Source organism: Puma concolor, chromosome B2 (assembly GCF_028749965.1).
Source record: "Puma concolor isolate L17-30 chromosome B2, mPumCon1.1.hap2, whole genome shotgun sequence".
In the NCBI taxonomy this organism is placed as follows: Eukaryota; Metazoa; Chordata; class Mammalia; order Carnivora; family Felidae; genus Puma; species Puma concolor.
Window position 1 is genome coordinate 25,782,671 of NC_141671.1, and position 12,729 is coordinate 25,795,399.

A 12,729-nucleotide genomic window follows, 5' to 3' on the forward strand; every position below is an offset into this window, starting at 1 on the left:
ATCCAAGAGGCAAGGGGGTTACCATATGTATCTATATCTATCTGAATATGAGTGTTTTAATTTTATTTAAATGGCAAGCAAAGGTCTAGGGGCCCATGTAGAAGAGAAACTGTGAGCTGCCTAGCTGTCTGTGAGCAGCAGCTGCTGGTGGAAGTTTCTAAGGTGTGGTGACAGAACTGCCATCGCATGAATCCACAGCAGTCTGCCACTGCCACTTAAAATGGCTCCCGAATGTATCTTCTTGTGTGCAATTCATTTCATTAGGGATTTATTTATAAATTTGTCTACTGCACGGACTGCACCTTGCAAGCTGCACCCTGTCAAGCTTAGTATTTTATAATGTTCCCATTTAAGAGTACTCTCTACTCCTGTGTTTCTGCTTTTGCACAGTCTGGCTCTGTATCTGAGATGCCATTTACCTAGGATTCACAGAGCGAGCATTCTCTGGCTTGCCCTCCCCCAGCCTAAGAGTCTTACAGATCATTGATACACTGGGGGAGGAGGGGCTGCTTATAAAAGGGCGCCGGCGCCTTGGAAAGCCGGGTTCTACTCCCTCTGCGCATTTGTATGACAAAGAAGGCAAATCTCTTCCGTGAAAGCTCAGCACTCTCAGCCTGCACTGAGGCCATTTTAACCCAAATTCGAACGCAGGCAACGGGAAAGCAGCCAGCTTTACCAAGGAACAAAAGTAAATATTTCCGCACTGCCCTGCATTCACGGGCTCGCAATTTTCTCTGCTCATTCCACTCTTTTGTTACCTGGGCCGGCTGGTCCCCACAGAGCCCCACGACTGCGGAAGGTCAAGGGCTCTGAGACTCACAGCCCCGCAACCCTTGGACCAAATAGCACGGGGCCGACTCTGCCGGGAACTGCTGGCTTTTCCTCAGGGGAGGGGAAGGCCTGGGAGTGGGGGGAGGACAGTGGGATATGAACAGAGAGAATGACAAAGCCGAGAAAGCGCAGGTCTCAGTGGAGCCTAGGAAGCCCCCGCACCACCTTCTCCCCACAGTCACAACATAGGGCTGCGACCCCTTCCCCTGGGCATTTGACTTCTTTACATAAAAGTTAGGATTGGTAGCTTTCCAATACCTCTAGCTGGAGAGTATTGGGAAGAGTTAAAAAAAGAAAGAAAAGAAAAGAAAAAGGAAATAATGATGGATTTGCGGTCTCTTTCAATCTCTCTTCATTCATTGGCCAAGTGTCGGTTGCCTAGGAAACCGCGTGCCTCTCGCTGCGGAGTAGGCTGTTAGGCTAACCGGGCTTGGAGCTGTGTATTAAGTGGTGAATGCAGACAGGCAGTAAGGAAATGCGAAAGCTAGAGGTCTTGTGATTTCAATAAGCGTGTAAAACAAAACAAATCTTGCTTTAAGGAAACAATGCTTTAAAAATTCACTACCAATTCAGCTGTACAGTACTCCCTACCAGACTTCAATTAATTAAAACAGTGACTCTACGTGTACTAATAGATAAATGCAAAATCACTTGAGAATTTGCCATTTAAATACTCTCAATGTTGTGAGGGCAAATATAATTTTAATTGCTTAGGGGGTATCCTACCTCAGCCATACAATCAGTTATGCATAAAATAAATGTTGAATTTTATTTTACACCAAGTTATGTCTACAACTTCTGGTGAAGGGAAAATTGAGAAATATTAGCATATCATTAAAGCTACTTAGCCTGTAAGTGATGGTGAAATACACAGTTCTGACACCTTTAACGCCTGATATACAATGACCTAGATGGAGAGGAATTCTGTGTAATTCACAAAAAGAAATGCTGGAAGACGCAAATGCGGCCGGATCTCTTTCCATCACCAGCCTCTCCTCAGGAACTATACGGAATAAGAATAATAAGGATCAGCAGATAAACTGAAAGGTTTGGCTGTCACCAACGTAAAATCAGCTTCTTGTGAAAATAAAAATGTGCAGCAGCATAAATCCAAAAAGGGCGGGGTGTGGGGGGGAGGCAGGGGGAGATGTAAAACCGAGAACAAGAATGCCAGCTTCGCAGCGGCTGGGGGTGGGCGACAGTACCCGCAAACGTGTGAAAGGAAGGGCTTCGAGTTCCAGCCTCACTCTATCCCAAGCCTTTTCCCCCCCGAAGTAAACCCGAGAGGAAAGGGTCCTTTTATCCACATAATCTTGAGCTCACGCTTTCACCCGACACTCCGCGGAAATCTGGCTCTGAAACCGAAGCTGAGAAAATAAACCGTTAGGTGAGGGAGGCTGGAGGCCGGCTCAAATTTCCCGGCATGGAGCCGATCCCCTGGAGCCCCGCGCGCCAGGGTTACCCCTCGGCCCTGGTAGCCAGGAGCTAACCGCTCAGTGAGCGTCTACACTGGGCGCGGGTGCCACCCTCGCTGGGTTCCTTCCCGCACGCCTCGGTCCCATCGCAGCCGCCCTCCAGGTCCGGGTGCTGACACCAACCACAGCTCTTGCGGCCCCAACGTGGCCCCCTTCCCCGAGGCCTAGGGGCCCGGAAGACGGGATTGCAGACCGAGCCCTGTTTTTAACTTGCTGTGTGACCTCGGGAATCGTTCACCCTGGACGTTTCTGCATCTGTAGGAGCTGGATTAGAAACTCGGGGTCCTGGGTCTTTGGAACCCCGCAAGTGCGGCATGTGGGCGGACCTTCGGCTCCTCTGCCTCTCTCCCGACCCCCTCCTAACCCCAAGAAGGGAAGCCGCGTCTGGGGAATTCTGAAGGTTCAGTCTGGGCGCCATGGGTGTCTGGGGGAGGCTGGGCTTTTGTTCTCTCGGTTTCTCTTTGTGCACTGGAATTGAGTTGAAAGCCCCCCTTCCACCTCCCAGCGGGAAAGAAAGGCGGTGACAGCTTGCTGATAGTTCTGGGAGGGTCTCACTCAACAGCTGCAGGCTCCGCTCCCCCACGGGAACCCGGGTCATTCGGCCCTTCTCGCCAGAGGATGAAAAAGGGTCACGTCACCTTGCAGGCGACCGGTCCTGAGTCGACAAGGGGAAGGGTCCTGCACCCATGATATTGCAAGGATCAGGTTCCAGGTCCGTAGTAAACATTTCATGCACGCTTTCAACTCTCACCCTTAAACACAAGCAGATTCCGCACCCCGCCCCCAATACACACGTACACACGAAAAGTAACAAAGAGATAATCTCCTTCGACTACCTACAAACTGTGGATTTTAAAGTGTCAGTGCTCAGAGTCTGCGCACGCGCTCTGTACGCGTCAGGGTCTCGGGTGGCCTCTCCCTCGCTGTGCCGCAGTTTTTAGGCGTGTCCCTCACCCCCAAGCAGTAGCACCGAGGTTGGGGACCTCGTGGCAGGCAGGCAGCAGGGTCCAGCACCTGATGAAAGATAAGAGTGTTAGCGGTGGAGCGGGCGATGATCACCCTTGAAACCCATCTCCTTAGTGGACAATAGATGAACCAAATCCAGACAGGAGGAGTGCCTGGGGTGTGATTTTTAAATACTCAGTTGTGAGAGGTATCCCACATATTTGTGAGCCCTTTGTTCTGCCGCAGCCCCGCCCCCCGTACCCCACCCACTTTCTGACCACTGGACAGTACCAGTGCGCGGACAGCCACACCCACCCCATCTACTCCCAAGGAACAAAAGCCAGTCCCTGGGGTGGAAGGGTCTTTGGTACCAGCCAGGGAGCTGGGGAGTCTCGGAGAGAGTCGGGTGGGGCTGGAGGGGGCGCGGAGGTCGCCCCACCCCTGGATGCAGCAACCGCAAGCGAGAGGGAGCCAGAAGCCCTTAACAGAGACAAAAGAGAGAGCTAGTGGATGCTGGGGGAGGGGTGGAGAGCCCCCTGGGGCTCCTGGGCTTTGGATGTCCAGGGGCACTGTTCTTCAGACCCCAAAAGCCTTATCACACACGATTTTCCTCTGGGCTCGCGTGTGTCCCAAGGCTCTGTGTGACCGGGGTTCGGCCGCTGGACAGTCGGTGGTTTCTAGGGTTGGGGAAAGAGGCAGTGGTCTCACGAGGGACGGGTAGCTTAGAGATCCCTGGCCGTTGGCTGAGGGGGCGCCTCAATCAACGCTGGCAGAGCAACCTGCCACATATGCCCTCCACCTCAACCTTCCACCTGCCAGCCTCCGGAGCACCGTGCGCTCCTTTCCAGAGCACCTGAGGGCCTCTCCACCTGCTCCAGTCTCCCTGCTCACCCCATCTAGTACCAGCTCTCCCCCCATCACCGGCCTACCACACGGGTTACCCTAGCTTCGCCCACCTCCCGCCCTCAGTTCCCTCACCTACCCCCAATTCTCAGTACCCATCTCTTCCACCTCCCCCCATCCAAGTCCTAGACAATGCCCACGCCCCCACCCTACTACCCTAAGCCCCCAGCCCTCGCCTGGTCCGCAAGCCTGTGCTGATTGGCTGCGGGCCCAATGTCCAGCCCCCGGGATGGTCCTTGGGGCTCGGAGCATTACGTCAGCTGGGCCTGGAGAGAGCTAGCGCGAAGGGGACTGGGGGGCTCCGGCTGGGGGCGCGGCCTACGCAGGCTGCCCCACCCTCCCTGCATAAAAGGCCCAGTCCGCCGGGCCGACGTTCTCAGCCAGTCGGTTCCCGAGCGCGTTCCCGGTGACCCCACAGTGGGTGTTTAAGGGAGGACGGACAGCCTGACCAGACGCCGACCAGGGCCAGAAGAAGCTAGCTAACACCATGCGTGAGATCGTGCACATCCAGGCGGGCCAGTGTGGCAACCAGATCGGCGCCAAGGTGGGCGCGCCGCGCCGGGAGGGGTCGGGGGGGTGGTGGGGTGCCTTCGCCTGCAGCCCCTCGGGGTTCCCGGGTGCGAGCCTCGACCTGAGCAGGCCCTGGGTTCCCCAAGAACAGACCTTCCCGGCTGCTTTGTGCGGCGGTGTGGGGCGTGGGCTCGGAGGCGACTTGGAGGGGGGAGGAACCTCTCTTTCATTTTTGCTGTAACTCATTTGGAATCCCGGCCACTCCTCGGTCTCCGCTTCCTCCCTGCTCCTTACTTGGCAAGGCAAGCGTGCCTGGAGAAGGCTCGGGTGTGTCCCCGAGGCTGTGCGCGCGGATTTACCGGAGGGGCAGAGACTCCCGGAGAAGTGGTTTTACCCGCTGGAACCCCAGGCGAGCTGTGGGGGAGGGGAGGAGAGCGATTGTCTAGAGGTCTCAGGACGTGCTTTGAATCCTAAACCACCCTCCTTCCGCTGCCTCCGGTCCCTGCTCCCCAGCCCACCCCCTCCGCGCCCGCCTCCTGCTGCCGCATGCAGCTGCGACTCTGAGCGCGCAATTCCGCAGTCGCTGGAGCCCGCAGCTTGCTGGCTGCCCCCCTCGACCCCGCCCCGACGAGACTCCCACCTCCTGCCGCCGGCAGCTGTTCGCCGGGGAAACGCCCAATTTCAACTTTCTCACCCTGTAAAATACAAGCCTTGAGGCTGGGCCGGGTCACGCTGCCTGAAAGTTTGGGTTTTTGCAACTGAGTCGAGGGCTTTTCATTGTGAGACGCAAGCTCTCTGAGAGGTCGGGCGTGGCTAAATGCAAACTTTTTTCTGTGTCTTAGTTTTGGGAGGTCATCAGTGATGAGCATGGGATCGACCCCACTGGCAGTTACCATGGAGACAGTGACTTGCAGCTGGAGAGAATCAATGTGTACTACAACGAAGCCACTGGTAATTGCTTTACACCTGCCCCCCAGGCCGCCCTTCAGTTTTTTACTCTCTAGTCCCCAGGACTAACTCCAGGAGTGTGGCCCCAGGGGAGGGAGGACTCTAGGATTCAGGATTCCCACTTTACACTGCATGATTTCAATGGGTTCCCCGGTTCACAACCAAAGCCTTTGAGCCCCTCCTATGTCCTTTGTTGGGGACAAGAGCAGTGCCTGCAAAAAGGAGAAAAGCCTTTCTCTTTAGAGCTCTCGGCCTATGTGTCTAAGTCCAGCTGTGTTCCCTGCAGGTAACAAATACGTACCTCGGGCCATCCTGGTGGATCTGGAGCCAGGCACCATGGACTCGGTCAGGTCTGGACCATTCGGCCAGATCTTCAGGCCAGACAACTTCGTGTTTGGTGAGTGACTGGCATGGCTGATGGCATGGGAGGCTCATTTGACAGCTCAGGGTGGAGGGGTATATGACTGCCCAAGGGAGAAAGTAGCTTACTGTGTGAAGAACATCCCTGTTGTGTGTGCCAGTTCAGTCTTCGTGTCGGCTAAAACAATTTGCCTTTCAGCCTTAATAGTCAGGTATTCCTAGCCTTTCTTATTTATAATTATATGTATAACCACATATTTTAATGTCTGGTCATTTTGGTGATAATCTGAAGTAATCCTAACACTGACTCATTGATCTACATGAAGGGGTGTAAGGTAAAAAAAGAATTTAATCCAGTCATCAGTGACTTACGAAGTCTCTCCCTCTGGCAGGCCAGAGCGGTGCTGGAAACAACTGGGCAAAGGGCCACTACACAGAGGGAGCCGAGCTGGTCGACTCGGTCCTGGACGTGGTGAGGAAGGAATCAGAAAGCTGTGACTGTCTGCAGGGCTTCCAGCTGACCCACTCGCTGGGGGGCGGCACAGGGTCTGGAATGGGCACCCTGCTCATCAGCAAGATCCGGGAGGAGTACCCCGACCGCATCATGAACACCTTCAGCGTCATGCCCTCGCCCAAGGTGTCAGACACGGTGGTCGAGCCCTACAACGCCACCCTGTCGGTGCACCAGCTGGTGGAAAACACAGATGAAACCTACTGCATCGACAACGAGGCGCTGTACGACATCTGCTTCCGCACCCTGAAACTGACCACCCCCACGTACGGCGACCTCAACCACCTGGTGTCGGCGACCATGAGCGGGGTGACCACCTGCCTGCGCTTCCCGGGCCAGCTGAACGCCGACCTGCGCAAGCTGGCCGTGAACATGGTGCCCTTCCCGCGCCTGCACTTCTTCATGCCCGGCTTCGCGCCGCTCACCAGCCGGGGCAGCCAGCAGTACCGCGCGCTGACGGTGCCCGAGCTGACCCAGCAGATGTTCGACTCCAAGAACATGATGGCCGCGTGCGACCCGCGCCACGGCCGCTACCTGACCGTGGCTGCCATCTTCCGCGGCCGCATGTCCATGAAGGAGGTGGACGAGCAGATGCTCAACGTGCAGAACAAGAACAGCAGCTACTTCGTCGAGTGGATCCCCAACAACGTGAAGACGGCCGTGTGCGACATCCCGCCGCGCGGCCTCAAGATGTCGGCCACCTTCATCGGCAACAGCACGGCCATCCAGGAGCTGTTCAAGCGCATCTCGGAGCAGTTCACGGCCATGTTCCGGCGCAAGGCCTTCCTGCACTGGTACACGGGCGAGGGCATGGATGAGATGGAGTTCACCGAGGCCGAGAGCAACATGAACGACCTGGTGTCCGAGTACCAGCAGTACCAGGACGCCACGGCCGACGAGCAGGGCGAGTTCGAGGAGGAGGAGGGCGAGGACGAGGCTTAAGCTCGCGGTGTAAAGCGGGTTAGGGAAAGCTGAGAAGGAAAAGCACGGGGGAGGGGGGCTTAGTGGTGAAAATCTCGTGGCAGTCGAAGGAAAGAAGCATGGTCTTCTCTAGGTGTGTGCGCGGCATCTCTGGTGCTCTTCACTGTTGCCTGTCATTTGGTTTCCTTTCTTTTTGTAATATTGACGACATCAGTGTAACATTTGAGCTATTTCTGAACTACTGTTGTAACGGCTAAAATCACATAAACGTTTGTGTCCTAATGGTGTCCTCTCTTCTGCCTCCTTCTCTTTATTGAGTTCTTTATTGCCATTTGAATGTAACGTTTGGAACACATTATATTAAATTCTTCCTCTAGCAAAGGGAAGGGATGGGTGAAAATGAATTTACCGATGGCATGCTAAAATTGAACCAACCACAGTCATACCCAGCTGAAGATGTGACATCAACCCGAATTTGTAAATGCCTTTAAATATTTTATTAGTTGAAAGGTTGCCTACTTGAAAGCCAACTAAGTGTCCTTTCATGTAGAAATCCTACTGTGTCTTCACTTGCTTTACCAAAAAAAAATTTTTTTGAATAAGTTACTCCGTGCAAACAGCACAAAATTCTAAAGGATAGAGAGTGGAAAGTACGTCTCTTCCTCCTGTGTTTCTTGCTACACTTTTCCTCCCCGGAGGGCAACCATTCTTATCATCGTTCTTTCCTGAATCCTTGCAGAAATATCCCATATATCTTCAAATCTGGGTAGATTATTCCCTTTTTTTCCCTTCACACATTTTATGATAGGAACACTGTTCTGCTGACTCTTCTTCACTGAACAGTTTATCTTCAAAATATAGAGAGCTTCCCTCCTTTAAAAGGATACACAGTATTGTGCCATACTTTATTTAACCAGTTCCCTACCAATGGACATGTAGGTTGTTTACACTTTTTTCCTACAGTATAGTGCCACAATAAATAATTTTGTGTATATGTCATTGTGTGTATGAGAATAGCTATCCCGTAAATTTTTCCATGGAAATTTTCTGCCAAGTTGTGTCATACTCTGCCTTAGTTTGGGCTGGTCAGTTTCTTTTTTGGGGAAGAGAAGCGGAGAGTAAGTTATAAACAAAGGTACAAAATTTGTTTACATACCCTTATAGAAAGAAAAATAAATAAAACACTGGAGCTATAATTTTTCTGATTTTTTAAACAAATGCAAAATTGGAAAAATTATTACCTTAAATCTGACCCTGTATTTATTTCATTCTACTTGCTTCTATTCCTACACAAATGTTTTTTTTGTTTTTTTTAATTAATTTATTTTTAAGGAATTTTTTTTTTTTTTTACATTTACTTATTTTTGAGAGACAGAGTGAGCAGGGGAGGGGCAGAGAGAGAGAGGGAGACACAGAATCAGAAGCAGGCTCCAGGCTCCGAGCTGTCAGCACAGAGCCCAATGTGGGGCTCAAACCCACGAACCGTGAGATCATGACCTGAGCTGAAGTCCGACGCTCAACCGACTGAGCCACCCAGGTGACCCTGTTCTTTTTTTTTTTTTTTTTAAGAAGGAGGAGAAGGAGAAAAGATGAGGGGCGGGTTAGGGATTTCTGTTTTAAAGAGGCTGAGGTATTCATGAAAACAGTTCCAAAGAAAAAGTGTGAGCAGCGTCATTCTAAATGGTGTGAAAACAGCCCTCACAATGGAAAAGAGCAGCAGTTTACTTTACAAGAATTATATATTATAAAAACTAGACCTAGTGATGAGTAGGGGCACGAGTCAAGAGTCAGTGACTTCTGTTTCAATATTCTGTATTTAACAATGAACTGGCTGGTGCCATTCCTGCTGGGCTGATGTAAAGCTTCCAACAACCTAATTGAAGGGGAACATTGGTTTTAAATGCCCTGAACACTTGGGTCAGCTGCCAGGGCCCCCTGGATCCTTGGCCATGCATTCCCCACAACCTGTCAGACACATGATCCAGTGACTTTGGAGAAGACAGGGATCACTGCCAGGTGCTTCTTGGCATATCGTAAGTATCCTGCCTCTTTTGCACCTTGTGAGAAGGGGACAGGCAGGCACCCAGCAGGCCAGCCTGCTAGCCTGTCAGCATACCCAGGTCTGTGTGCTGCTAGACCTTACTTCCACATGATCAGAACAGTGGGTGCCAGACTGACCAGTCCAAGCAGATGCTCTGGGGCAAAGCTTTAAAAGCACAGTTGTATACTATGACTTGGAATGCATACTTAGGAAAACAGTTCAAAAGCAAGAAAATGCAGACTAACACTTAGATTAAAAGATACTTTTTGAAACTCTTAGTTTCTTTTGTTGCATTACCATTGTACATTGATGGAATTTGTAGTGGTGGGGATAGTCATGGCAGTGGGGCTGGTGGGGCTGGTGGTGGTGGTGGTGGTGAGTGTATGTGTGTACGTGTATGTGTGTGGGTTTTCACCCCTCAACAAAGGAAATGTTCTATTGCTCCCTGAGGTGCCACCAAGAGGATATTCACTATTAGGCAGACACAGTATCCAAATTATAAAACCCACTGGGATGTGATGCAGGATTCAAAGGTTGGGATTCAAAGGTTGGGGTTAGGGAGGAGAAGCTGGAGTTACCTTGAGGTCCTTCCAAGAATCTGAGAAGGAACAGAAATCCCATATGTTCCAAATTTGCCTGCCCCTCTACATCAGCCCCAGAGATGATCTTAGACTATGTCGGAGCTCCCATTTCATCACAAGTGTGTTCAATTAATCGAAATTTGAACCAAAAGTAACCTTAAGAGATCATCTAGCTTGACCTCTTTATTTTGGAAGGGAAGAGATTGAAGCTCAGTGACTTTTGTCTAAGGTCACTGGACTTTTTCTGTACAAATCAGATCTTGGACTCAGTGTTCTTCTCTCTACAACATCTCTCAGGTTCTGTTATATACAAGGCCACATGAAAACGAGAAAGAGAAATGTCCTGGCTTCCAGAAAAAAACTCCAATGCAACTCAACCTCCCTGGATAGGTTGGGCACAGATGAAATGCTGAAGGGCCTTTGTCTCTAGTGGCATCACTGTTTGACTGATGATGCTGAATTTCCTGGTTCTAAAACACTGCAGATACACTGTTCTAGTGTAATCATGGTGGCTAGAATGTTCTGTCGGGGGATGGTTGCTGTGAAAACGAGTAGGAAGTTAATGAGTAGGAAGTAGCACATTGGAGTGCCACCTTCTACACATCCCCATTTTAGTTAAGATGTGACTTATATACTAGACAAAGCTGTTTGACAACTACTGTAATGCTAATTTCCTTCCAGTGTTTAAGAGAGATTCTATCATGTAGTCATGCTTTTTTTAAATGCACCTCAAAGTTGAGCTATTACCTTGAAAACTGGTCCACTCATACCTTTGTTTCTTAGAAGCTTTCCCCCCCTATCTTCCCTGTTCCTCGTTTTTCTTCAGGCATGCTTGCCAACACATACCCAGAGAAGCCTATTTGGGTGCAGTCTATTTCACTCAAAATGTTTCATAGTCATATTTTCTTTTCCTTTTAACTGAGATAGAATTTACAGGCCATAAAAATTCACCTGCAGAAGAGTACAAATCAGTGAGTTTTATTATATTCACAGAGTTGTGCAACTATTACCACTATGTAATTGCAGGGCATTTTCATCATCCAAAAAACAAGCCCCATGCCCATTGGCAGACCTTCCCTCTCCCCTCTTCCTCCAGCCCCTTGGCAACCACTACTCTTTCTGAAACTATGGATTTGCCTAGTCTAGACATTTCATGTAAATGGAATCATACACTCTGGTTTTTTTGTGTCTGGTTTTTTTTTTTTTTACTTTGCATAATGTTTCCAAGGGTCATCCATGCCATAGCATGTGTCAGTGCCTCAGTCCTGTTTATGGATGAATATTATTCCATTGCATGGATATGCCACATTTTGTTTATCAGTTCATCACTTGGTGGACATTTAGGTTGTTTCCACTTTTTAGCTATCAAGAATAATGCTGCTGGGCACCTGAGTGGCTCAGTTGGTTAAAGGTCCGACACAGTTTTGGCTTAGGTCATGATCTCATGGTTTGTGGGTTCAAGCCCCACGTTGGGCTTCATGCTGACAGTGTGGAACCTAGTTGGGATTCTCTCTCCCCATCTCTCTCTGTCCCTCCCCTGCTTGCTCTCTTGCTCTCTCTCAAAATAAATAAATAAACTTAAAAAATTAAAAAAATAATAACACTGCTATGAATATTCGTGTGTGTGTGTGTGTGTGTGTGTGTGTGTGTGTGTGTGTGTGTTTCTCCTGGCTATATACCTAGGAGTGGAATTGTAGGGTCACATGTAACTCTATGCTCATAATCATTTTGACTTCCACCTAACGATGTAAATGCTTTTGAATTTGCCCAGATGGCCAAGATAAAATAGAGATTAGGAAAGCCTTGGGATTTTGTACTTGTGCACTCATATAGAGTCTTAATATTGTATAGTTAGAGGAATGGAGGGGACTGTAGAGATCTAAGCAAGGAAGAGGGGGAAGAGGGAGGGTAAAAAGGTACCTTCTAGCTAAGTAAGCCACTTTAAAGATAATGTCAGGAGTCCCCCCAAAGACTTCTTCTTCCATTGCATTGGCTACCCTTTTTGCAGGGAAGGCTGTACAAATAGGCTTTTGGATGGACACATTATCCCCCCAATAATTTAGAGGTTCTGTTAGAAAGGAAGAAGTGGAGAATGGACACTGGATGGGAAACTGGCAGTTTCTTTCATAATTAAAAAGTGGTCAAGAAATGACATTAACCCAGATCTCTCAGCTCCTTTCCAGTGCTCTCTGTAGATATAAGTTTGCAAAGGGCTTCATGTTTGAAGTGCTCATTTTCCAAAGCAGAGAGCTGAAGACTGAATGAAAGGTTTCTTTTCTTGTCTTGTCTTTTTTTAAGTAGGCTTCACACCCAGTGCAGAGCCCAACTCATGACCCTGAGATCAAAACCTGAGCTGAGATCAAGAGTCAGATGCTTAACCGACTGGGCCACCCAGATGCCCCTGAAAGAAGATATCTCTTCTTCAGGATTACAATATTTAGAAAATTTAGAGTCAAATTTCTAAATCAAAATGTTTACTTAGTTCTCAGCATTTCTAATTTGTGATCAACTGATGACAACACACATTCATGACTTCTAGAGAAATTCCTTTCAAAGATCTATAATGAAATGTTCGTAGTAGTAGGTTGTGCTGATCGTGAACATTTGGCCTATAGGCCAAAGCAATAGCATTTTTCTTTCATGAATGTATTTCACTGTGGCTTGCAAACTTGATCACTGAGGAGAAAGAACCAAAGCTACTTT

At 49.6% G+C, this 12,729-nt stretch overlaps 1 protein-coding gene and 1 long non-coding RNA gene across 2 annotated transcripts; one reads left to right on the forward strand and one right to left on the reverse strand.

Annotated features, from left to right (window-relative positions):
- Positions 1-1,574: 1,574 nt before the first annotated feature.
- Positions 1,575-5,174, reverse strand: LOC147580804 (uncharacterized). The gene is made up of 2 exons (XR_015251116.1): positions 4,818-5,174; positions 1,575-3,320 (listed from the first exon to the last, which is right to left on the reverse strand). It is a non-coding gene; the product is annotated as an uncharacterized LOC147580804 (long non-coding RNA).
- TUBB2B (tubulin beta 2B class IIb) lies at positions 4,511-7,686 on the forward strand. The gene is made up of 4 exons (XM_086706408.1): positions 4,511-4,698; positions 5,507-5,615; positions 5,899-6,009; positions 6,365-7,686. The coding sequence occupies exons 1-4, from the start codon at positions 4,642-4,644 to the stop codon at positions 7,423-7,425; spliced, it is 1,338 nt and encodes a 445-aa protein (XP_086562534.1). The 5' UTR covers positions 4,511-4,641; the 3' UTR covers positions 7,426-7,686.
- Positions 7,687-12,729: the final 5,043 nt, after the last annotated feature.